Genomic DNA, 23,625 nt, shown 5'->3' with positions numbered 1-23,625 from the left:
TATGTACACATGTGTGTAAAAATTTAATATACGTGTTAGAAATGCTCATGACTACCTAGTAAGTCTGAGAATTCTATCTTTACAATTTAGAGGACTGAATATCTTTAAGTAATAAAATATCTAAGCCTATTTACTCTGTTTTAAAAAATAGTGCCTCTTTTCATTATAGAGGCAAGTAGCCATCATGAAGGAATGCTGGACGACTTTGAAAATTATTTTGTACATTGCATAAATAACTTATCTGAAGTCTCTGGGTTTTGCAAGGAAAAAAGGGAGACGTGTTTGAAATGTTTGCTTTGCTTTGTAGAGACAAACAAATGGAAAAGCATTCATAAAGCATGAAAAATATCAGTAAAATATCCTTAAAGTCTCATGACAGATCCATCGCAGTTCACTTGTCAAATTTCTAAGACTATGTCGTCACAGACAGACTTATTTTCCACAGTTTCTCTGAGTCACAATGCTGCTTTTTATTTCAATAGCCTTTTGATTTCCAAGATATATTTAGACCTGGTTTCCATTTTTTCTTTACAGGGGAGAATAAATAAAATTTAATAATATATCTCTCTGACTTTCTCCTCATTTTGTGATTGAAGCTATTTAACCACTGGACTGTGGTTTACTCTTGTTGACATGTGGGATACGAAGGCCTTATTTAGTTTTCAAGATAGTTTTTTAAGTATAGCTTATTACATTTTATTCACTTACTTTTGGGTGTATATGTATATGTTTGGGGGGCTGTGCATACCATGGCACATTCATGGAGGTTGGAGAGCGGCTTGCAAGAATCAGTTCATTCCTTCTCCGGCATGGGAACTTGGGGATTGAAGTCAAGCCACTGGTCTGGCATAAAGTGACTTTTACCCACTGAATCACTTCATTATCCCTCAAGGCAGTTTTTGATTTGTTTTGTTTTGTTTTAATACATGTGTCCTGCACTGTGCCAAGCACGGTAGATACAACTGAAAATGAGAGATACACAATTCCTGACACCATGAAACTGACATTTATTCAAACGAACAATCACAGATAGGTTCCTGTGGTTGATTAAAACAACAACTATAATTTCCTCTGACTCATATCCAGTTGCAACAGTATACTATACTTAACTCAGATTCCATGCTCCTTCCACAACTCTCTTCACTTTCTTAACAGTGCCTGTAGCCATTTTATACATGAAAGTTGTTCTGCTCAATTCTAGATGGTTAACTTTTCCCTAAACACACCATCATGGTCATTCTCTTCATTTACTAACATTGTTTCTCCTTCCAGGAATAAATCACCCCTCCAGTTTCCATGGCGACTCCTCCTCACAGCCCCAAAATTCTTTCTCTCTTCCTCTTCACCTCCGTTTCTTAAGATCCTACCCCAAAGCCAGGGGTGTAGCTGCCAGCCAATGGTAGATGATTGTCTAGCATACGGGGAACCCTGAACTCTAATCCAACACCACATATACCTGGAGGGTGGCACATTTCTCTGATCTCAACTTTAGGTATTAAAGTGGAGGCAGGAGGACGAGATGATGAACATCTCATTGGGCATCTCATCGGAGGTCAGTGGGACACAAAGGTCTGGCCCCAACAAAACATAGGTTTTTACTTTAAAAAGTACAGTCATGATCTAATGCTGCAAATAAAAAGTGATCTGTTGACTCTGTTTGAAGTAATATCCTGTTTTTCAGGTTTTTTGGGTTTTTTTTTTTGGTTTTTTTTGGTTTTTTTTTTTTTTTTTTGCAAGAGAGGATAAAAGAACACACATCTTCATTGGGGATGAGCAAAAATTTGAAGATCCAAAAGGTCTGGTTATTTCTGTCTATAAAAAAATAATATCACATGCATATTTGCTATGAGGATGCAGTGACTAAAACTAAAGTAACATGAAGGTCGTCAGTCTTCAAGGTCATGTATATCTCACTTCTCGTTAAGATCAAATCTGGTCCCAACTATGAGGGACCATAGAAAAGAAGCTACCAGAGTTAATCCCTGCTAAGTCTTTGTGAATACCGATCAGACACAAGGAAGGAAGTTGCTAGAATGAGATGAAGTCATGTTGAACATGGGAACACGTACCTGCAATCTCAACACTGGGAACTGAAGCAGGACCATATGTTTAAAGGTAGCCTAGACTTCACTGGGAGACCCTATGTCACACTAACAAGATGGTCCAGCCAAGAGCTTCTGCAAACATGATTCTTATGCAGGGCAGCTTGATACTACCTGAACATGTTCTCATGTTGACGCCTACTTATACTCTGTTCGTGATATTTGCTTAAGACGGAGGCATATTTCTTTAAAGACTTGTTTATTTTTGTTTTTGTGAGTATGGTTGGTTTGCTTGCATGTAGGTCCATGTACCACATGAACGGAGTACACAGAAGAGGGCATCAGATCCCCCAAAATGAGAGTTACAGACTGCTGTGAGCTGTCATGTGGGTGATGGCAAATGGCTGAGCCATCTCTCCAGACACCAGACACAGGCTGTTTACTTCAAAATTGGAAAAACATATCTAACCTGTATAGGGGTGGGATTAATATATGATCTAAATAGGCCATTACACTCCCCTCTTTGGCTATCATACTGTTAAAAGAATGGACATGAGGAAAAAACCTCCAGTTCTGAGAAGAAAGGGCTGAAGCCAGAGAAGAAATTTGTCAGAGGATCTTGAAGTAAAGAATAACTTCAAAAAAGAAACTTGGATCTGAGACAGTGCTGGGCAGGTGACCACACCTAGTGATCCTGCTTCGTTAAGTGTACCTCTTGTTTCCAAATCAAATCTTATCCTCATGTCAAGACCCTGACGATAGACTGAAGTGGACAGGAGTCACTGGATGTCTTTGTCCCTCTTGCCACTGTGGCTACATCAAATAAATCTTTCCTTTCTGGCTTTTGTTATCTTAAAAATCTTGCTTAAAAAATTACTTGAGCACAAAAGAGAAGCTAGCCTGGCACATTTGACTATTTTAATATCTTCCCAATTGACTACTAGAGAAATTTTGAAAAGCACAGAAGGTAAGATCCAAACCTAAATTTAAATTCTAAAAATTTGAAGTATTTGAGAAGAGGTTAATGCTAGTTTATTTTGGGCTCAAATGATAAACACTTTAATGGTTTTAAGATATAATTGCTCATGAAATATAAGAGAAATAAATCAGGGACAGTTAGAAACTCAATATATAAAGGTAAAAACCAATCCCTGACACTATTAATGATACTCTGTTATGCTTGCAGACAGGAGTCTAACGTAACTGTCCTCTGAGAGCTCCACCCAGCAGCCAATGAAAACAGATGCAGTGACCCACAGCCAAATATTACATGGAGCTGGGGAAGTCTTTTGGAAGAGTTGGAGGAAGGACTGGGGAACCTGAAGGGAACAGGGACTCCACAAGAAGACCAATAGAGTCGACTAACCTGAACCCAAAGGGCCTCCCAGAGACTGAACCACCAACCAAAGAGCAAGCATAGGCTGGACCTAAGACTCCCACACATACAGAGCAGATGTGCAGCTTGGTCTTCATGCAGGTCCCACAACAGCTGGAGTGGGGGCTTTTCCTGAATCTGTTGCCTGTCGATGGATCCTGTTCCTCTAAATGGGCAGCTTTGTGTGGCCTCAGTGGGAGAGGATGTGCCTAGTTTTTCAGAGACTCGATGTGCCTAGGTGGAGTGATCCCCAGGGGAAGATCTCCCCTTCTCAGAGGAGAAGGGGGCATAGGGAAGAAGATGTGAGGGGTGCTGAGAGGGGTCTGTGATCAGGTCATAGGGATGTAAAGTGAATGAATGAATGAATGAATGAATGAATGAAAAAGAGAGTTCTTGGAGAGGGAAGAAATCGACAGTAAAACAAAATTAAATTGTATAAATAGTGAAAGAAATAGAAAGGCAGTGGTGGGGGAAGGTGGGGGGGGAGAGCAAACCTTCAGAAAATGTGTGTGCAGTGTGAGAAGGGGAAGGAATTAAAGGAAACAAACAGGCTGATCATGTTTCATAGATTCTTGATTTGTTTAGTTAGACATTTCAGGCGTGTCCCCTGGGAGAACACTGGGATAAGTACACACCACTAATTTAATTTCTTCTCCTTTGGGCCACATACCAAGGAAGAAACAATTGACTCCACCCCCACAAAGCTGATCTCCCAGTCACAATTCTGATCATAAGTATACAGTCTTCTAAGATTGTGAGAATTATTGGAAACTCATTTAAACGCATTTTTCCCTTGGTTTACATTCGTGATGCTGAAACGTGATGATTTTCAACAGTAATTTCAAATCCTTAACTCCTTAACTAGGAAGCATCCTACAATGCAACCTAATGGAATTGCTTTCAAAATTTTTAAATTCGGTATCACAAATGACAAATCTGTAGGAAAGTTTTTACTTGGGGGCAGGAGAGCCCAGGACTTTATCTAATAAATAGCACTTCCAATGAGAACTGTTTTGTTTTAGATCAGGATTTGGGGGCACATGAAACATCTGTTTGATGAACCTTGTAACATATTTGATTTGTGACTGTCAACCTCATTCCATAGATAACAATGCTTGGAGTCACGACATTGTTTATGGTGTCACAGACAGGCTATGAAGCTGGTTATAGGAGAAACAGGATCATCAGGAAATCTTAGCGCATGCAGCTGTTACTTACGTTGAGAGACCCCAGACAGACGCTAACTGGGTTTAAGTGTGCAGTCCGTCACGGCAAGAGACTAGTACTACAGAACTAGGTGAGTCACATTCTAGATGCAATGTCCTGTGCCTGATTCTGGCAGGCACTAAGGGCAGTGAGGCTTTAATAAAGCTATCATCTGCTCAGTAAGCACTTTGAACCTCATGCCTTCTGAACCTATGTGTAACACTAGAAAGACGTAGGGCAGTAGATAACAGACATCTACATAGGGTAGTCTGAAATTCTTAAAAATTACAAAACAAGGTAACATACTATTGAATCATTATGCTCTACCCTCCTATCATGACGGATATAATTTTGAGCAGTCTAAAAGTATGGGTTTAAATCATAGTATATGGACTTTATATGATCAAGGGCTGACAAGGTTCTGAAAAAAATAGTGTCTAAGGCTTCCCTTCCCTTATTGGATTGTGCCAGTGTTTTTCTGTAGAGTCTACAGAAGTCAGTCCATTTGTCTGAAAAGTCCATCCCTACAAGGTCTACCACCTTCCTTGTCTTTTGAAATACAGCTCAGTTCCACTCACTGTATTCTTCCCCCACACCGTAGCAGACTCAGTAACATCACTTTGGGATGCCGCTTCTGCATTTGCTTACTGCCACTGTATCTCTGGCATAAAGTATACTGCACATACTAGGTCCTTGGTGAACACTTGTGTGCAGCAGAATCAGAATTTTGTCCAAGGTTCCTAACGTGACCCCTTCCACGGGTGACGCTAGAGCAATTATCATTGACCGAATATCACAGCTTGTTAACAAGTCCCTGATATTACACTGTGTGACATCAGCATCCTCTCTCCTCCCTTGTATTATTTATTGCCAGTTCTTCTATTTCCTGACCACATCCAATAAACATTTTCTTTTTAGACACATGTTCCGATAAAAATATGTGTGTGTCCCCAAAAACCACAACCAAGCCAGGGTCCACAGCACTTGTCATGTTGTCATATTGCAGTAGTCTATGAGTTTCCACGTGCGGCTTTAACATCCTGATGGCAGAAGTGGTACCTATGCTCTCCCATCCCTGCTCAAAGCCAGGCAGTTCATATATAGAAGATAAATACAATTCTATGTATTGATTTATCGATATTTTGCATTATCCTGAGAAATGTGTTGCCTTGTCCTTAAGTAATAAAGCTTCTATGAAACAACACAAAAAGCCATGGGTCTAAGCAAAGCCCCATTAAAAACATTCAGGTCAGGACTTACCATCCCCCGTCTCTGCGCAGAGCTGTAAGCCCAAATTGTTCTGTGGATTAATCACCCAATGATTGCTGGTCACGGTGATATCAAAGACAAGCCAACCCACATCTAAAGCTTGTGCCTTCCTTGTATCTAGCAGAAAAAGATCTGCGTCCCTAAGGAGAGAGGAATGAAAAATAAATTAAGGGTTTGAACGAAGGACATAACGTATCATAAGAAAGTGAATATATTTTTAAAAGCGCTTTAAAAGCAACAGGAGTTAATTAAGGAACAGAGAAACGGGTGATTCTGACAACGAGCAGTAAGAAGTCCATTGCTCACCTCCCGAGCCAAACCCGGGACTTAGTAAGACTCTCTGAAAGTCATTTCCACCTTTCTGTTTCTCATTGTCATTTCATGCTAACTTAATGGCCCTAATTTGGTCCCTGGTCATCAGGGCTCTCCCTCCAACAAACATCTGTAAGTATGCACCCCTTAGCGGAAAGAGAAAAGGAAAAGAAAATGAATTGAGACAGAACTGGAAGTAACGGCTCCAATTTGGACGCCCGCGGACTCTCGGAGGAGCGCAGGCAGGGGAGGTGTCGGCATCTGTTTTGGGATCATTGATCTGTACTTTATATTTTCAATATAATAGTTTTGCGGATAGTGAGGTCCAGAAGGAGTCATTAAGTGTACCACTCCATGAAAAGGCAAATCTTGTGAGTGGAGAGACACAACCCACAGTGACATGCGTGTCCTTCCCCTGTGAGCTTACGTTCCCTTGGAACGATCATGGCAGTGAACAGGAATGCCTGTGCACTAGAACAATCCGAACAATGTCGTGATCATTAGCATTTGTGAATGCATGTCGACTCCTAATTAAGTTTATGAACATATGTTTGTCAAATTACAGAGAAGAGTGGAGTGTGTTCTCCTACTACTGCAAACTGAATGTTGCCTGGTCCTGGTATTTTATCTTTCAAGTATACCTTTACATTAATGAAAGTGGGGCTCAAATTAATTGTTGTAAAATGCTGAAATGCTTCCAACATAAAAAAATCCAGTAGTATCATTTTTTAAATGAACTTTTCTACTGCTTTGAATGCTTTTATTAGAGAACATATTATATGAAGAGAAATGTAGAGCTAGGCTGTAATGAAGTCCGTGTCTCTTCAAAGAAGTCTCAAAAATACGAAATTTTAAGTACATCACAGAGATGGATTTAGAATAATCGAAAATTGAAGTATTTCTAGCAAAAGTGAAAGTGAAACTCTAAATAAATATTTTAGGCACTTCATAGTCATCTTGTTAATTTTACTTGGTTTATACCACTCACTGAGTGATCAGAGAAATTAAGGTAAGTGAATAGGACAATCAAATCATCTAGTTACCAAATATTGCACCATAAGAATTCAAAGTGCTTAGCAGAGAAAGGCTGCCGACATAATGAAGTCTGATGCAGGATATAGCTTCACATTTACAGACTTATGATGAGCAGGAAATGTGAGGCAGGAAGATTCACATAGTACACAAGTTTTCAGGACCCATTTCATTCATTCACACTAACCATCATCAATTTTTTTCATCTCCTAACTTGGGAAGGCCACTAAATATATAGACTAAGTAAATTATAAAACAGTTAGGATTCCTCATAGTTTTCAGCTATGTGCTAATCATCTCCGAGGTTGTAATCTTTTTAACTAACCACTCTACTCACTTCTGAAACACAAGTCGGAAAAGACTCAAAAGCTACACAGCTTTCGGGCTGCTTTTTGAAATATGATATAGTTTCCCAATCATTTCTTCAAAGCCCATGGCCCCAATCATTGAAGCACTTGAGAAACAGTGGATTACAAAGAGGTAGCTTTGTATGTACAGTGTATGTACGTGTACATGATGATGTGCATATGTCCATGTAAGTGTACATGCATGCATTTGGAGGCTGAAACTTCATATCACGTACTTTCCTCGATCACCCCCTCTTGTTTTCTGAGACGGAATCTGTCCTGCTTCTGCCCCCAGCACTGAAATCGCTGCTGGGCATCACCTCACCCGGCTTCTTATTTTTATTTTTTTTTTTTTTGGCGTGGGTATGAAGGCCCCAACTCAAGTCTTCGGGCAAACACTTTACCAACAATGATGTCGCCCCAGAACCCACAATAGGGAAATTTTGATAGGTTACATCAACGAAGTTCTATAGGTAACCAATTAGACGTATATTTTCTATTATTTTAAAACTGTATTACATCATCTTTCCATAAATGAGAAAACATCTAAGGTCAAGTCACAAATCTTTCTAATGTGTCCATTGTAGTTAATAAGTATAGATTTAATGCATATGTTTAGGTGGGTAAATCATGCCACAGAACTTGTGCAAGCTCGAAACATATGCATTTCAGTGACAAACTGCAAGGGTAGTTTGAACAGCCATCCCTTCTAGTTTACCTCTGAAGGGTTTGGGCAGTCAACTGACTTCGTAGGTATCAACATGTTTTCCTATTCTTGAACAAAACTATTTTATTCTGATCATGTCTTTTGTTTCTCCTTTTTCTGCTTATATAAAATCTTCCACATTATCTCCAGACAAAAAAAAAGTTGCTTTAGGGTAATAACGTGAATTATCAATGAACACAGAGGCAACCATCGTGGGACTTCGTTCATGTAACACTACTCACAATTGCAACTTAAATTAAGCCCTCTCTAAGTTCACACAAAATTGGGTGTGAATTCCATGGATTACAAAATTTCTCTACATAGAACTTTTATCACTAACAATAGTTTTTAAAGGCCTTATCATTTCCCATGAACAGTATACGATAGACCTGTTACATTTGACTTTTTTCCTGGGGATTGAATTTAGGACCTCATGCCTGCTGGTCAAGAGCTCTGACACTGTGCTAGTACTTTGACTGAAAGAGAAGAAATTCTTGTTGTTTTAAGGTACCCACACTTTGAGTAGTTTGCTATAGCAACTTCAAGGAATCCACACACTCATTGAATTGGAAGACTTCCCACATGAAACAGAGAATTCACAAATATAAAGTACTAAGGGAAACAAGAAGAACGAAAGCATGTCTATAAGACCCTTGGACAGTGAGGCTATCAGTGGATGATAGGAAACATTAATGGAGTTTTAGAAATCCAATTGCAATTGGCTGAGAAGTGAATGGGAAAGTGGCAGGATTAAAGAAGAAAAATGCCATGTAATTTTGGGGGCTACGGGACAACAGAATCAAGTAAGAGAGGTTCTCGGATAATGTATTTTCTTGCTTTCTTCTCAATGTGACTGACACACATTTTACGATGATATTTTCCCACAACCTAAAGCAGGAGTGTAAGATTTTTGGATTCTCTGTGTCTTAGTTAAAGTTTCCATTGCAGTGATAAAACACTGTGGTCAAAAGAAACTTTCAGAATAAAGATTTCATATTCTAGCAAAAGAACTCTACCAGCTGGAGGACAAATATTCAAATGCATGACTCTAAGAGGGACATTTTATATTGCAACAGAGTAGCCAAGAAGAGTTTGCATCTCTACAAGGCACAGTCACATATCCACACCACCCGGGCTTTCTTGAATTGAGACTCTTTCATTTTCTTTTTGACTATTTTTCTTTGAATAACTTATCAATTCTAGAAAAATAATAATTCACTTACATGACATACATATCACAGTTTACGAGGGAAGGAAATTACTGAGTCAGGAACTCAAAATTGGTGAGATAATTAGTTACCAAACCAAAAAAAAAATTCTCATCTGTCTCGTCACATAAATATTACCCACCGTACTCCTGAGGAATTAATCTAGCACTGAGCTCATTAACTAAACATGTCACAGTAATAAATTACAGTTTCTGAACGTTGTCATAAAGTTAGCAGTTTGCCCAGTCTCCAATGAATACATCTACAAGATACCCCAACACCTAAGGCTCAGGGAACACAGCAGAAGAGAAGATACAAAGATCATAAGAGGATCATGAAGTTTGTTTTTGAGATGCTGTATTGCCAGAGGCTACATTCTTGAAATCGCACCAATTTGACTGCCTAAACATGAGCCAAACAAGGATAATTCAAACGGATGAGCCAACGAGGATGGGTGAAGCCCCATAGCCTTACACAAAGAACAGGCAACTAAATAGGGGGAGAGTAAGAGAAATAATTTTTAAGGGGAAAAGTATCACAGTTGATTACCCAATATCAAATAGTCAGCCCTGAAAGCATATACACAAGTAACATTAGGCACACTGAGTAGGTTGTATATAGGAATATATATGCATGTGTGTATATATATACATATATATGTGTGTATGCTCTACATATGCATTGTATATATAGTTATAGATATAGTAGGTTGTATTTAGGAATATATTATATATAATGATATGTACTATACATATATTTATATATAAATTTTTGTGTGTTTATATTTTCTATTATAATATTATATATAATATATTAAATACAACCTATATATACACATGTGATATATCTACATATATGCATATAACAACAATGAAAAATGCCAAGGACTTGAAACACAGCAGAAGGAGGATATGGGAGGACTTGAAGGGAGGAAAGGGAATGGAAATGATCTAATTAATATTATAATCTCAAAGACTAAAGAAACACATGGAGGGGAAAATAAAAGTTTAGACTGTGTGCTCTTTTTAGATGTTCTTAGATGACCATTACTATTTCATATGAAACAAACATGGACTTCTAAAATTCTGAAAATCATGAGTATCAATATTCCAGAATGTCTGATTCTGTGTCATATTTTTAATTTTGAGATTTTAAAAAATGAGCACTTGGGATGAGATCATTCTTTGTTGGTTAAAGGAGATGCCCTGAGTCTTTTAGAAGGTTTAGCAGGACCCACTAGACAAACTCAGCATAACCACACATTCAATGCTATAGTATCCACCCAGATCCCACACCATCCCCATCAACGCGACAACCAAAAATACATCCAGACATTGACAGATGTTCCCTAGGGAGCCATGTGGTCCCAGTTGAGAACCGCTGACAGAATAAAGCTTGATCCCTGTATACCAGGAAATGTAAGCTGTGCTTGACTGCTATCTTGCACTAGCAGAATCAACTCAGTCTCCTTCGAGAGTCCTTCTCTGTTCTGCTGTTCTCATGAGGCCAGGAAATCTTCCAGTGTAGAAACTGTCAACATACATTTATTTGGGAGAATGTCTACAGAAGAATCTCAAATCTTAAAACAGCAAAAACGGGGAGAGATGGTGTAAATGGAAGCTGACTGTGGACTGAAATGATGACAGCTGAGCTAAATACACCAAGGAGGGAAGCCAGCTAATGACATCGGGCAGTCTAGCCTAAATGTTTGTGCAGCGGAGTACAGAAATGTATGCCCATAGAGCATTAGACTACTAAAAAGGCCATTCGTGTGTGTATGTATGTATGCAATTTTTAATTCAAATGTATCACTTTAGTACAGCACCAGACTCGTGTGTCTTTTAAATGCACTATCACTACCTATGTTGCTGTTAATCATTTTGTTTGTATAATATGATTTAATTAATAACATATTTAGGCTTTGAACATTTTAATGTATAGTAGTTTAAAGCTAAACTCCACCCTTTGTCTGCCTATTGGAAGTTACTATACACCCTGAAGAGTAAGCCCCGTAGCCCTTCCCCAAAGCCCGTCCCCCACCCACATGAAGAAGTCATTTCCCTTCATCCACATTTCCCCATCACTTAGTGCATGCTTACGTCATAGCTCTTAGCACATTGTATTATTGTTATTAAAGTCTGTGTGAGGCGAGCTGTCTCCATCCTATGTCCCCCAGGCTATAAGCTTTTGAGATCTTATTTACTCTGCCTTAGGTCCTCTGTGCTCGCTCAACAAAAGCGTGCGTGTGGCTCTCAGCTGCATGATCTGGAAAATTTAATAGTGTGGAAACCTCATTTCTCAATCATGTCAATATATGAGGTGTGACTGAAGAGCGGTGCATTCTATATGAGATTCGGGGTTGTTGGTTTTATATAAAATGATTAAAATAAATGAAATGATAGAAAAATGTGTTACCTCTTTAGCAGGAAAAATAAAGACTTGGATGCCTATCAGAAGACTTTAAATTGCACACATTTAAATGGGCATAAGCATAAATCAGGCATGTCAGAGACGGTAGGAATAAAATCTATCCTGGAAAGAGTTGGAGGTTATATACATGAAACGAGTGAGGATGGAGATGACATCATGGCTCTGTCCACTTTTCAATCTGATTGCTCAACATGGATAGAGGATTAGCAGGCTAGCTGGCTCATATATCCGCTAAGGTCTCAAACGTGAAACATATCAAACATCAGTCTAAGTGATAGCACAGTTTCTCCACGCACACATGTGGAGGCAGGACCGTAGGTACAGTGAGCTCCCATAGGAGATAGTGCATATATGTTATTAAATGCGCTGAACCAAAAAGTCCAACCAATAAGAATCCCAACTGCTTCTGAAACACTACATTAAAAATTTACAATTCTGAGGCTGGAGAGATAGCTCAGTGGTTAAGAGCACTGGCTGCTCTTCCAGAGGTCCTGAGTTCAATTCCCAGCAACCACATGGTGGCTCACAACCATCTGTAATGGGATCCGATGCCCTCTTCTGGTGTGTCTGAAGACAGTCACAGAGCACTGTATGTATATGAGTATATACATAAAATAAATGAATATTACTTTTTTTAAAAATGTACAATTCTGGTGTAAATTTTTCTGAAAAGCTTTGAGAGTGACATACATTTTGAAATTGTAAGAAATGACTATTTTCTTTTCCTACCTCTAGTTATTTAAGGGACAGCATGTATATATTATGCATATGTGCATATATATGAGAAGCTACACACAGCAAATGATTTTGGAGATTTATTTAAATTTTAAAATTACTTTTTTGTATTGCAATTCTTTCTCTTTTAACTGTGATCATATACTGTGGAATGTGGTTTTTTACCTTGGTTTCTGTCTCATAGAATTAAAGTCAAATTAGCATTAAAAATTTCAATAAAATAAATAAAGAGAAAATATTAGTTCTTAAATTTCATTGGGGAAAATTCCTTCCATAGCTTAAAAATATAAGAGAAACTTATTTTTAAATCCTAATATTTTGACATTCATCCTTATGGAGGAGTAGTTGGGAATTCTACATAGCATATATACAGTATAAAGTTACTTCCTTCTATCCCTTTCTCTAGCCCTCTTTCTCTTCGTGTGTGTGTGTGTGTACAAAAACATCATACGCACAAAGAATAATGGGCTTGTATTGGTCGAATTTCCATTACTACAATGAAATAGTTAAAATAATGAATATATAAATGGAAAAAAGATATTTGGATTTGTGGTTTTACCAATTCTAGTCCTGATCAAGTAGCCCAAAAAAGGTCACTGGAGCCTTGTATGAAGGAACACATTGTGGTAGGGTTCTGTGGCTGAACAAAGTACCCACCAGTCATGAGGCAAAGCATGAACAAACACTGGGTGACAGTCAAACTTTAGAGGCCACATCCACTCCACCCCCAGTAGACTAAGGATCTCTGACAAAGTTCCTGTCACCTCTTAGAGGCCTGGAGCACCTGGGGAGCCTCAACTGTTCCCTTCTGAAGGTCACACCTTAACATATGGGTCATTAAGAAGCATTTAACCTCAAAACTATAACAGGACCTGAATGAGGTATCTTTTTTATTTTGGTCAATATAAAATTTTATATTTAGATTCAATAAAAATATTCTAAATGAGGAAGACCAGATGTATCAAAGATTCCTCTGAAAATGACTTGAGATGGTAAATAGCCAAAAACAACTTAATGTCCATCAAAATACAGCAGACTCTCCTCAATCATAAATAACAGTGATGTCAAAATATTAATCCAGATCAAACAACTTAGTAAACCAGGGATAAAAAGAAATGTTTATAACATTCTTCCTTCCACTGTAGAAAAAACTAGTTATAAGTAAAATAAAATTATACTTGTAGAAATATTAAGTAATGTTCAAAATACTATTTTCAATGTCACGTAGCTTTGAAAGGTATACCATTATTTAATGCAAACAAATGTTTTTAGGTCTAATTATATATGCAGGTCCTGTGCCTCCATTGTAAGGAGAACGACTAGCTAGACATTATGGGCCACCCTTGAAATTCCATCACTTGATAGGCAGAGACATAAGATCCGTAAGTTCTAAACTAGCCTGGACTACAGGCAAGACATTGTAACTATAAGAACAACAATGAAAATCAATGATGGAAAGCACCACTATAGCCGGACTTTTTAAAAATACAACTCACCTGTGACCAATAATTACTATTAAAAAAAATAACACAGATCTTTCTGCCTTCTTATTAGTTGTCTTAAAATAGCAGTGCATATAGAGCAAAAATTTATTGAAATGATCCTCCTTAACTGGTGTTTCATGGGATATTAATAAGTGCTACACGTCTAAAACCCAGTCAACAAATAATTTTAAAGAAGGCCAGCTAAAACATTTTTTTTACCCTTGGGACCTTTTTAACCATGTGAGTTTCTGTCTTGCATCATAAGCCTCCTACAGGTTGTCGAACAAAGGTATCTGACCTCAGTTTTTTATCTTCAGTGAGTATTGTGAGAGACTAAGTAGAATGTTCTTTGGGAAACAATTACAATTAGATCAAGAAAAACCTAAACATTGGGGAACTATAAAGAGTTATCAAGGTAAAGAGTGACTAAACACGAAACCTTAAGAATTTACCAAGGTCCATAGAAGTTCACCATAAGAAAGTTTTGGTCCCATGAATAGAAGCTACTGGCAACAGAAGAGCGTCTGGCTATAACAAGTCAACTGTCCAACAAAAATAACTAATCACCACAAAGATGACCAACTGAAAGAATTCTGTGTTAGATTAAAGGTCAGAGGACATGTTTAAGGTCCCTCTATAGTTCATACTTGATTCATTTTGTATCCATCCATTATTTTAACATTTTCAGACTTCGAACATTTCAATCTATCATCTGTTTTCACACCCTTCTCAAATATCTTTTGAATGGATATGTACTGGTCGTCAGATTCTAATAAGTAGAACCATCTTCTTTCAAAACACACTTAACTAGTCGTATAACCACTCACACCTTATCTAGAAAACTTCTCTTGTTTACACAATACTATGCCATAAAAATAATTTTATATAAAATTTAGTGTAGGTATAATAAAATGCAAACTTTCTGGATTGAAAGGCAAATTCATAAAAATGAGACAAAAGACCAAGAAAGAACATAGAGAGACATGATGATGCCAATTCATACACGGATTGGTCAATAGTAGAAAATTCTGTAAAATGTAAGAGGAATACTTAATACTTATTGGCTTCTTTTCATTTTTAGACTTATATTCAAATTTTATTTGTGTGAGTGTGTGTGTGTGTGTGTGTGTGTGTGTGTGTGTGTATGTGTGTGTGTGTGTGTGTGTATGCACATGCATATCAGGTGCCAAAGGAGGTTGGTCAGAAGAGAGAGCCCATAGTTAAAGGTGGTTGTGGCCTGCCTGACATGGTTGTCAGGAGCCAAATTATGGTCCTCTACAAGGCTGAGAGCTCTCAACTGCTGGACCATTTCAGCAGCCCCTTGTTCTTACTTTTCAATATTCTTTACCTGCCTCAGAATCTCCCTTCACCCAGGAAATTGTATAAGCTATCAACGGCTTTTTAACTAAAATTCAGTCCTTGTTAGGTTAAATAGTCAATATAAAGTTGATACCTATTTGTGTATTCCTTGATGATCTGATATATGCTAATCTTAATTGTTTCATTTTCAAACCGATGGTTGCTTTTGTCCTTATAAATCCGGAATTCAGCTGCCGTCACTGCTTCTCCATGTGGAATTTGGGTCAGATCAAACCGAAATTCTTTGTAATGCCTTCTCTGATGAGAAAAGTCTTTGTCTCTTTCAACTGAAAAGAAAAATTAAGGAATGAAGAAAAGGTTAGCTCTTTATGAAATACGGAAATTAATGATAAATTCTCCGCCTCTAAAAGTAAAAACAAGTAGGATTGTATAAAACTGTGAAAACACTAAAACCACAGACTCATACGTGTTTCCAGTTAAAGGAAATTCCACAAACCAATAGCCTTTTGGTTCAAATGCAGTATAACCGTCTGGTTTTATACAAATTCCTGGATCCTAAACGGGAAGACTATCCAAAACATGTTTTTTAAAGTGAAGGTTGTAAAGTGATTTCCAATATGCATCAAGTACCAGAACATAGGCTTTATACAGAAATAAAAAAGATGTTACAAAAGCCTCCAGAGTTTCAAGTGAAGTCAGAGGAAGGAGGAAGCCACAGAGCAAAGAGGGGAGGAGGGCTGAGGGTCTGTAACACAGGACACCATGTGTCATTTTTGTAGGCAAATGAGTAAAGCAAGTTCTTTTCTGATTTAAGACAAATTTGCTCTTTGCTGATCTGTACAAAGCAGAATTTGCATCATGGCATGAAGCTTCGATTGTGCAATTCTGAGGTATACGCTGTCTAATGTTTCAGTCAGGCTAAATACACGGCCTCTAATGGGGACCGTTCCTTTAGAGCAAGTCACCTAAGATTCCTTCTTCCAGATTATGAAGCATAGAATAAGCAACATCCGTACTTCAGTGGGACAACGTACCAGGACAGCTTTCTCCACCTGACTACAACGTATGCCACAAGAAAAATCACTTCTGAAGTGACTGCCCCAGATGAGAATTATTTATTTATTTATTTATTTATTTATTTATTTATTTATTTATTTTATGAGAATGAAATAGCTTGCCTCTATTCTAAGGCTCTGTCATGGATGATTGCCCTGGTGATGCGTAACCTTGCTCTGGTGAGGCATAACATCTCCTCAGAGCGAAGTGAGAACCAGGTTCTGCCCTTCCAAATGCCTTTCTACCAAATGAAATAAAAGGTATAGCCCTCCTGAGAATAGTAAAAAATTCTGAAGGATTTAGAACAATACATTTCAAATACACTGCAACATGATATGACTTGGTGTACTGTCTGACAGTCTCTTCCTAGTGGCAACCTCAGGGTTCCTAGTGAGCTAGCTATATCAAGGATTCAGTTAGAGACATTCGCTGTTACTTAATGGCTTAGCTTCTCTGTTTTTTTTTTTAATTTTCAAAATCTTAATTATTTAGGATACTATGATATAGTACCATGAAAAAATTGCTATAATACACAATATCCAAGGCACTTTATAATTATCAACAGTAATTTAGATGTTTTAAAATGACTTGTTTCATTCCTAAAATTTTATTACAAAAAGGTTTAAACACACACACACACACACACACACACACACACACACACACACACACACGTGCTAGACTTAAAATTTTTAAAATTGTGTTAGGTTACAAAAAGCTCTTTGGATTAGTTGACATGATCCCTATACTATTGTAAATAGTCAAAACACGGGACTCTAAGCCAGAGGAAGGTTTACAACTGGTAGAGGAAATCATGACTGTTTAGTTACGACACTGAGGAATTGAGATATGGAGATATTTGTGCTCCAAAGTCAGAGTCACGACTAAAACACATAGCATCCCTTGCCCTCCTTACCCAAAAGAATTTCCTGTTTATTTTCCACCAAAGTAGGTGATTTAGGAAATGAGGGGGCCTCTGCCTGCTCGGGCACTATGATTAGCCTCTGAAAATAAGAGAGACTTAGAGCCATTCCTGTGCTCTGGAGCTCGCCAGAATGATTATTTGGGGCTGTGTGACTCACACTAGTGCTACTTAACATGATCTAATGAAGTTTGTTCTCTTAAAATATTATCCTCTTTTTTACCAGTTTCATACATTATATTATCATTATTATTATTATCATTATCATTATTATCTTTAAACATTTTTACAATTCAGTCTTTACCCCCTCCCATTCTGCCCCCCAATAGTTCTTCATCCCGTTCCTCCTCCCCCATCTCCAAGAGGCTATCTCCATGCCACCCAAACACACACACACCCCTCCAAACCTCCCCACACCCTGAGGCCTCAAGTCTCTCAAGGGTTAGGTTCATCTTCTCTCACTGAAGCCAAACCAGGCATCCTCTGCTGTCTATGTGTCGGGGGACTCAGACCAGCTAGCGTATACTGCCTGGTTGGTGGCTCAGTGTCTGAGAGATCTCCAGGATTGAGGTTAGTTGATACTGCTGGTCTTCCTAAGGGGTTGCCCTCCTCCTCAACTTCTTCCAGCCTTTCCCTAATTCAACTACAGGGGTCCCGACTTCAGTCCATTAGTTGGGCGTAAGTATCTGTATCTGTCTCAGTCAGCTACTAGTTGGGCCTCTCTGATGGTAGCCATGCTAGGTACACCATAGAATCAGTAATAGTGTCAGGCCTTGGAGCCTCCCCTGGATATGGGTCCCAATTTGGGCCTGTCACTGAACCTCTTTTCCCTCAGTTCCTTCTCCATTTTTGTCCCTGCAATTCTTTTAAACAGGAACAATTCTGGGTCAGAGTTTTTGACTGTGGGATGGCATCCCCATCCCTCCACTTGTCTATTTCCTGTCTTTCTGCTGGAGGTGAGCTCTACAACTTCCCTCTACCCACTGTTGGGCATTTCATCTGAGGTCCCTCCCTTTGAGTACTGAGGGTCTCTCACCTCCCAAGTCTCTGGTACATTCTAGGGGGTGTCTCCACCTCCCACCTCCTGAAGTTGCATATTTCCATTCATACCACTGTCCCTCAGGGCTTCACCCCTGTTCTGTCCCCAGTACCTTGATCATGTTCCCCTTTTTCCCTCCCCCTCCTCTCTCCCACCTAAGTCCCTCCCTCTCTCTGCCCTATGTTTTCTTCTCCCTCCCAATGGGATTGAAGCATCCTTACTTTGTAGGATGATATCACATGTGATATCACAAGATAAAAGGAGGCCTGTCATTGGATGAGAAGGAAGGATGGGCGGGAGAAAAGTTTGAAGGAAGAGGAGGAGACTGGAAGAGAGAAAGAGAGAGAGAGGACGCGGAGAGGGTGAGAAGCCATGACAGGTGATGTTAAGATTCTGCTCTGTGTATTTACAGGTTGTTATCAGTGTTCCTAAGGGATGGATGGTACCCGGCTTTGTATGTTTAAGTGGGCAATTATATCTTATCAATTGGATCAAAGATTATTGTGTTGTGTGTTCTTTAATGTGTAGATTTAAGTAATGTAATGGAGTGTGTGGCGACTGGTCTGGGCCGCCGTGGAGTTGGGTGAGTTTCCGCCAAGATATCTAGCAGATATCTTGGGGCACCAAGGTGCAGACCTAGCAGGGTAAAAGACAACTCTACTTCTTTATTTTTATACTTTTACAACAACATTACTTGGGCTCTTCAGCTTGTTAACCTTTTTGGGTCCTGTGGATTACATCCTGGGTAAGCTGTACTTTTTTGTCTATACCACTTATTAGTGAGTGCATCCATGCATATCCTTTTGGGTCTGAGATAACTCACTCAACTCATGATGTCCTCCTTCCTTTTTTCTTTTTCTTTTTTTTTTTTTTTGGTTCTTTTTTTTTTTTTTTTTTTTTTTTTTGAGCCGGGGACTGAACCCAGGGCCTTGCGCTTGCTAGGCAAGTGCTCTACCACTGAGCCAAATCCCCAACCCCGATGTCCTCCTTCTTAATAGCTGAGTAGTATTCCACTGTGTAAACGAACCACATTTTCTGTTTACATTCTTCCTTTGTGGGACATCTGGGCTGTTTCCAGCTTCTGGCTATCACAGATAAGGCTGCTATGAACACAGTGGAGCACGTGCCCCTGTGGCATGGTGGGGCATCTTTTGGGTTTATGCCCAAGAGTGATATGGCTGGGTCTTCAGATAGATCTATTTCCAATTTTCTGAGGAACCTCCAGATTAATTTCCAGAGTGGTTGTACCAGTTTGCAATCCCCTCAACAATGGAGGAGTGTTCCTCTTTCTCCACATTCTCAACAACATGTGCTGTCACCTGACTTTTTGATCTTAGCCATTCTGATTGGTGAAAGGTGGAATCTCAGAGTTGTTTTGATTTGCATTTCCCTGATCACTAAGGACTTTGAACATTTCTTTAGTGCTTCTCAGTCATTCAAGATACCTCTTTGTGAATTCTCTGTTTAGTTCTATACCCCATTTGCTGATTGGGTTGTTTGGGTTTTTGGGCTTTGTTGGTGGTGGGGTTTTTTTTGTTTTGTTTTGTTTTGTTTTGTTTGTTTTGGAGGTTAGCTTCTTGAGTTCTTTATATAATTTGGATATTAGCTCTCTACCAGGATTAGTGAAGTTTTTTTCCCAATCAGTAGGATGTTGGTTTGTCCTATTGAAAGTGTCCTTGTGAACCCCCAGTGAACTAGATTGTTGGGGGGAGGGTGGCAATGGGGGGAGGATGGGGAGGGGAGCACCCATAAAGAAGGGGAGGGGGAGGGATTAGGGGGATGTTTGCCCGGAAACCGGGAAAGGGAATAACACTCAAAATGTAAATAAGAAATACTCAAGTTAATAAAAAATAAATTAAAAAAATTAAATTAAATTAAATTTAAAAAAAAAGAAAGTGTCCTTGGCCTTACAGAAGCTTTTCAGTTTCATGAGGATTTGGAATAAAATCCAGAATTAACAACTCTAAAAAATTTGTAAAATGAAGATTTGTTTTGGCCTCATTTGGTGACTAAACTGGAAATCAAGTGATATAAAATGACATAAAGTCTCTACCTGTCCCGGTTCATCTAGATTTTTATTGTTTTTCTATAGTAAGTTTATGTATTTACCAAAGTAACCCCCTCTTAGACTCTATATAATTAGTTCTATTTATGATAAGTGCCCACAGGACATTCACAAATATTTTTATTCCATTCTTCAAGGAGGCTGTATTCAGTGTTAACCATAATCAAATATTCTTTTTGAAATTTATGTCAAAACTCATACCATAATCCTAGATATGAGAGCTGATATGTGACCTTTATAGATTCCAATCTACAGTATGCATTTCCAAACTGCAGATAATTTGTACTCATGTTTAAGCATCTATTGTTCTGGAGTCTAGTCTGTTTAGCCCTCAAAAAGATAAACTTTCAGAGTTGAATAAAATTTGTATTAAGTATACCACACAGAGTCAAGTTGCATTGTAAATGTTCCTAGATTCTCTGATCAGAATAGCAATAGAAATTCCAGGAGACATCGAAGCTAGTGATGGAAGACCTATTTATATGGCCTTCAACTCGAAATGATGCCCACTAAAAATCCAACATGGTGATTCAGGTTCCTACAAAAAGTAATTCTAGAAAGGTGGCAAATATTAATATCTCTAAATTGTACATAAGAAATTAGATAATGACAACTAGGTAGTATCAAGCTTCTGTCTTCCAAACATCACTCTACATCTTTCAGAAATCCAAATAAAGACATCCAACACTACACTTGTGCTGGATATTCATTTTGTTGGATAATTATATTTTGAGTTGTAACTGCTTTCAATTTTAAAATAATGTGTAACTCTTTAGCTGGATTGCTCTGTATCTCTAATTTTTTCATGAGATCCCTTTGAAAAACCAAAGTAGTTTTTAACAGAAGTATATATACAATTAATATTCTCAGACACAAGCTTCTTAAAGGCAAAGTCTTACCTCTTCATGTTACAACAATTTAGTACATACTAAGCATTTTAATGGGTCACAACACATTATATGTTAAATGGCTTGGAAAACTTGAAAGGAAAAGTAAGCAAGAGCAAAAATCAGAAATAATTCTTCTGTTGTTAGCTTTTATATTTGTATTATACAAAATCTTTTCTTTCATTTGCTTCTTCCTATACTTGTTGAATCAACTAAATGCAAGGTGTTTCCTTAACCCTTCATCCTATCATATTTAATAAAGTCTGTTTCACTAAAATAAAAAGGTCAAATCACTATAAAATCCATAATCCTATTTTGCTGAGGAAAGGGAGTTCTTTCATCTATATAATCCCCTCCAAAGCTCAGGAAATATTAAAGAAGGTGTGGAAGGAATGTAAGATCACAGCAAAGATAGATGGGGAGGGGAAGGTAAAAGGAAAGGAGAGGGCTGGGACACCGACTTCTGCTGTGTGCTTCTGTCGGTGGTGAGTGTTAGCAGAAGCAGAGGCAACGGACTAAGGAAGAACACACTTTCAAGGAGACATCAAGCAGGAGCTTGGAGGAAGTTTGGGATCTCAAAGGTCCAGTTCATAAAATATTGGAACTTTGATAAGTCATTTGCATAGATGTCTGAGCATATGTTGCATATTGACGCCTTGGCTAGGGTTCCACACTACTTCTTTGCCAATAAGTATCTGCCATAGGCCAGTTTTGAATGCTGTGCCTTTCTGTACCTCATCCTCTTCCCCCACACTTCTGTCTCAATTCTAAATTCCTGGACTTTACTGCAATACAGTAACCACATTAAGGAACATAGACATTTTCCTAGCACCTCCAGGACACCAGTGAATTGCAACAATTCAATCACTATGTGCTTTGTCTTCTTCAAGTTAATGCAGAATAAAGCTGAGGGTGCTGTGAGGATGTTTCATTCTTGAACACACAGAAGCTGTGGTTACTTGCCTTATGATCCACACAAAACTGGGCACTTTGACACCCTGTTATGTAACCTGGAGGGTTCATAGCACCCTACCACTCTGTGATTTATCCAGCAAATGATGGTTAATGACAAGAGAAACATTTCCTTCCCTGGAGAGATACCTATGATCCTGTAAACAAACTCTTACCTATAAGCTCCTTGCTCCTATAAGCAATCTCGATGTCTGATGAAACTTGTTCAGTCATTAGGTAGGTGGGAGAAAGAAAAAGACATGCATGAAAGAAGGCTGGAAAGATGACTAAGGGGTTTAGCATGTTTAGGGGTTTTGTGGAGTTTGGTTCCTATAACCATATTGGGTAGCTCACAATCGTCTGTAACTTCAGCTACAGGGCATCAAGCAACCTCTTCTGGCCTCGGCAGACATTAATTCCATGCACAAACTCTCACACAGACAGACAGACAGACACACACACACATGCAGAAATATATATATACATAAAAATATATTATAAATATAAGTATAGATGTAATATATGTGCTTTATACATGTAAGTGTCAAAATAAAATAAAGCTTTTATTAAAAGACATGAGTAGATAGAGAGACATGAATGTCAGGAGGTTTATGAAGATTAGTTAGAGTTAAAAGAGCACCCAGGAGAAAACTGAGGTAAATATGACTGATCATATATGTCATGTACATTTACTGCAATGCTGAAACCCATTATTATGTATAATTAATATATGATAATGAAAGCATCAAATCTTAAAACAAAACCACCAACATCAATGGATTTAGCTCATTGAAGCCAAACTCAGATTTGTCAATATGAATTTGAGAACACATAATATAACACTATGTCCTAGAGAAAACAATTCCATTCCCCAAACTTATACATATTATTTCTTTTGTATGAAGCAAAATTGAAACTATTAGGAAAAACATAACTACATCTGAAGCGCATTGTATCAGTGTATTGAACTATAACTCCACTTAAAACCCACTGTATCAGTCAGCTCTTCTAGATCATTTTATTTGAAAAGAGCACTGCAGCCTTTGTAAATGTTTGTGTCTGATGATGTATGTCAAAACTCAGCAGAGAGCATTTGACTAACAATCACATATGGACTATACTTTGTGACACATTCTTCTCTTGTTACCTTACCACTCAAGTCACAGGAATGTTTCAAATTGAAAAAAGGCTCTCGTGTGGTATATGACAGAGAGGTCACCCTATGTGTTCCTATGTAGG

At 38.3% G+C, this 23,625-nt stretch overlaps 1 protein-coding gene across 1 annotated transcript in view; it reads right to left on the bottom strand.

Annotated features, from left to right (window-relative positions):
- Bmp5 (bone morphogenetic protein 5) overlaps nt 1-23,625 on the bottom strand; it is a 122,746-nt gene that overhangs the window by 55,347 nt on the left and 43,774 nt on the right. The window contains exons 2-3 of the mRNA NM_001108168.1: nt 15,600-15,792; nt 5,884-6,032 (exon numbers count right to left, since the gene is read on the bottom strand). Coding sequence (NP_001101638.1) covers nt 5,884-6,032; nt 15,600-15,792 — 342 coding nt within the window. The remainder of the gene's footprint in view (nt 1-5,883; nt 6,033-15,599; nt 15,793-23,625) is intronic.

This window comes from Rattus norvegicus, chromosome 8, assembly GCF_036323735.1.
Source record: "Rattus norvegicus strain BN/NHsdMcwi chromosome 8, GRCr8, whole genome shotgun sequence".
Lineage (NCBI taxonomy): Eukaryota > Metazoa > Chordata > Mammalia > Rodentia > Muridae > Rattus > Rattus norvegicus.
The sequence above is the reverse complement of the archived record's forward strand: the minus strand, read 5'-3'. Positions and strand labels throughout refer to the sequence as shown.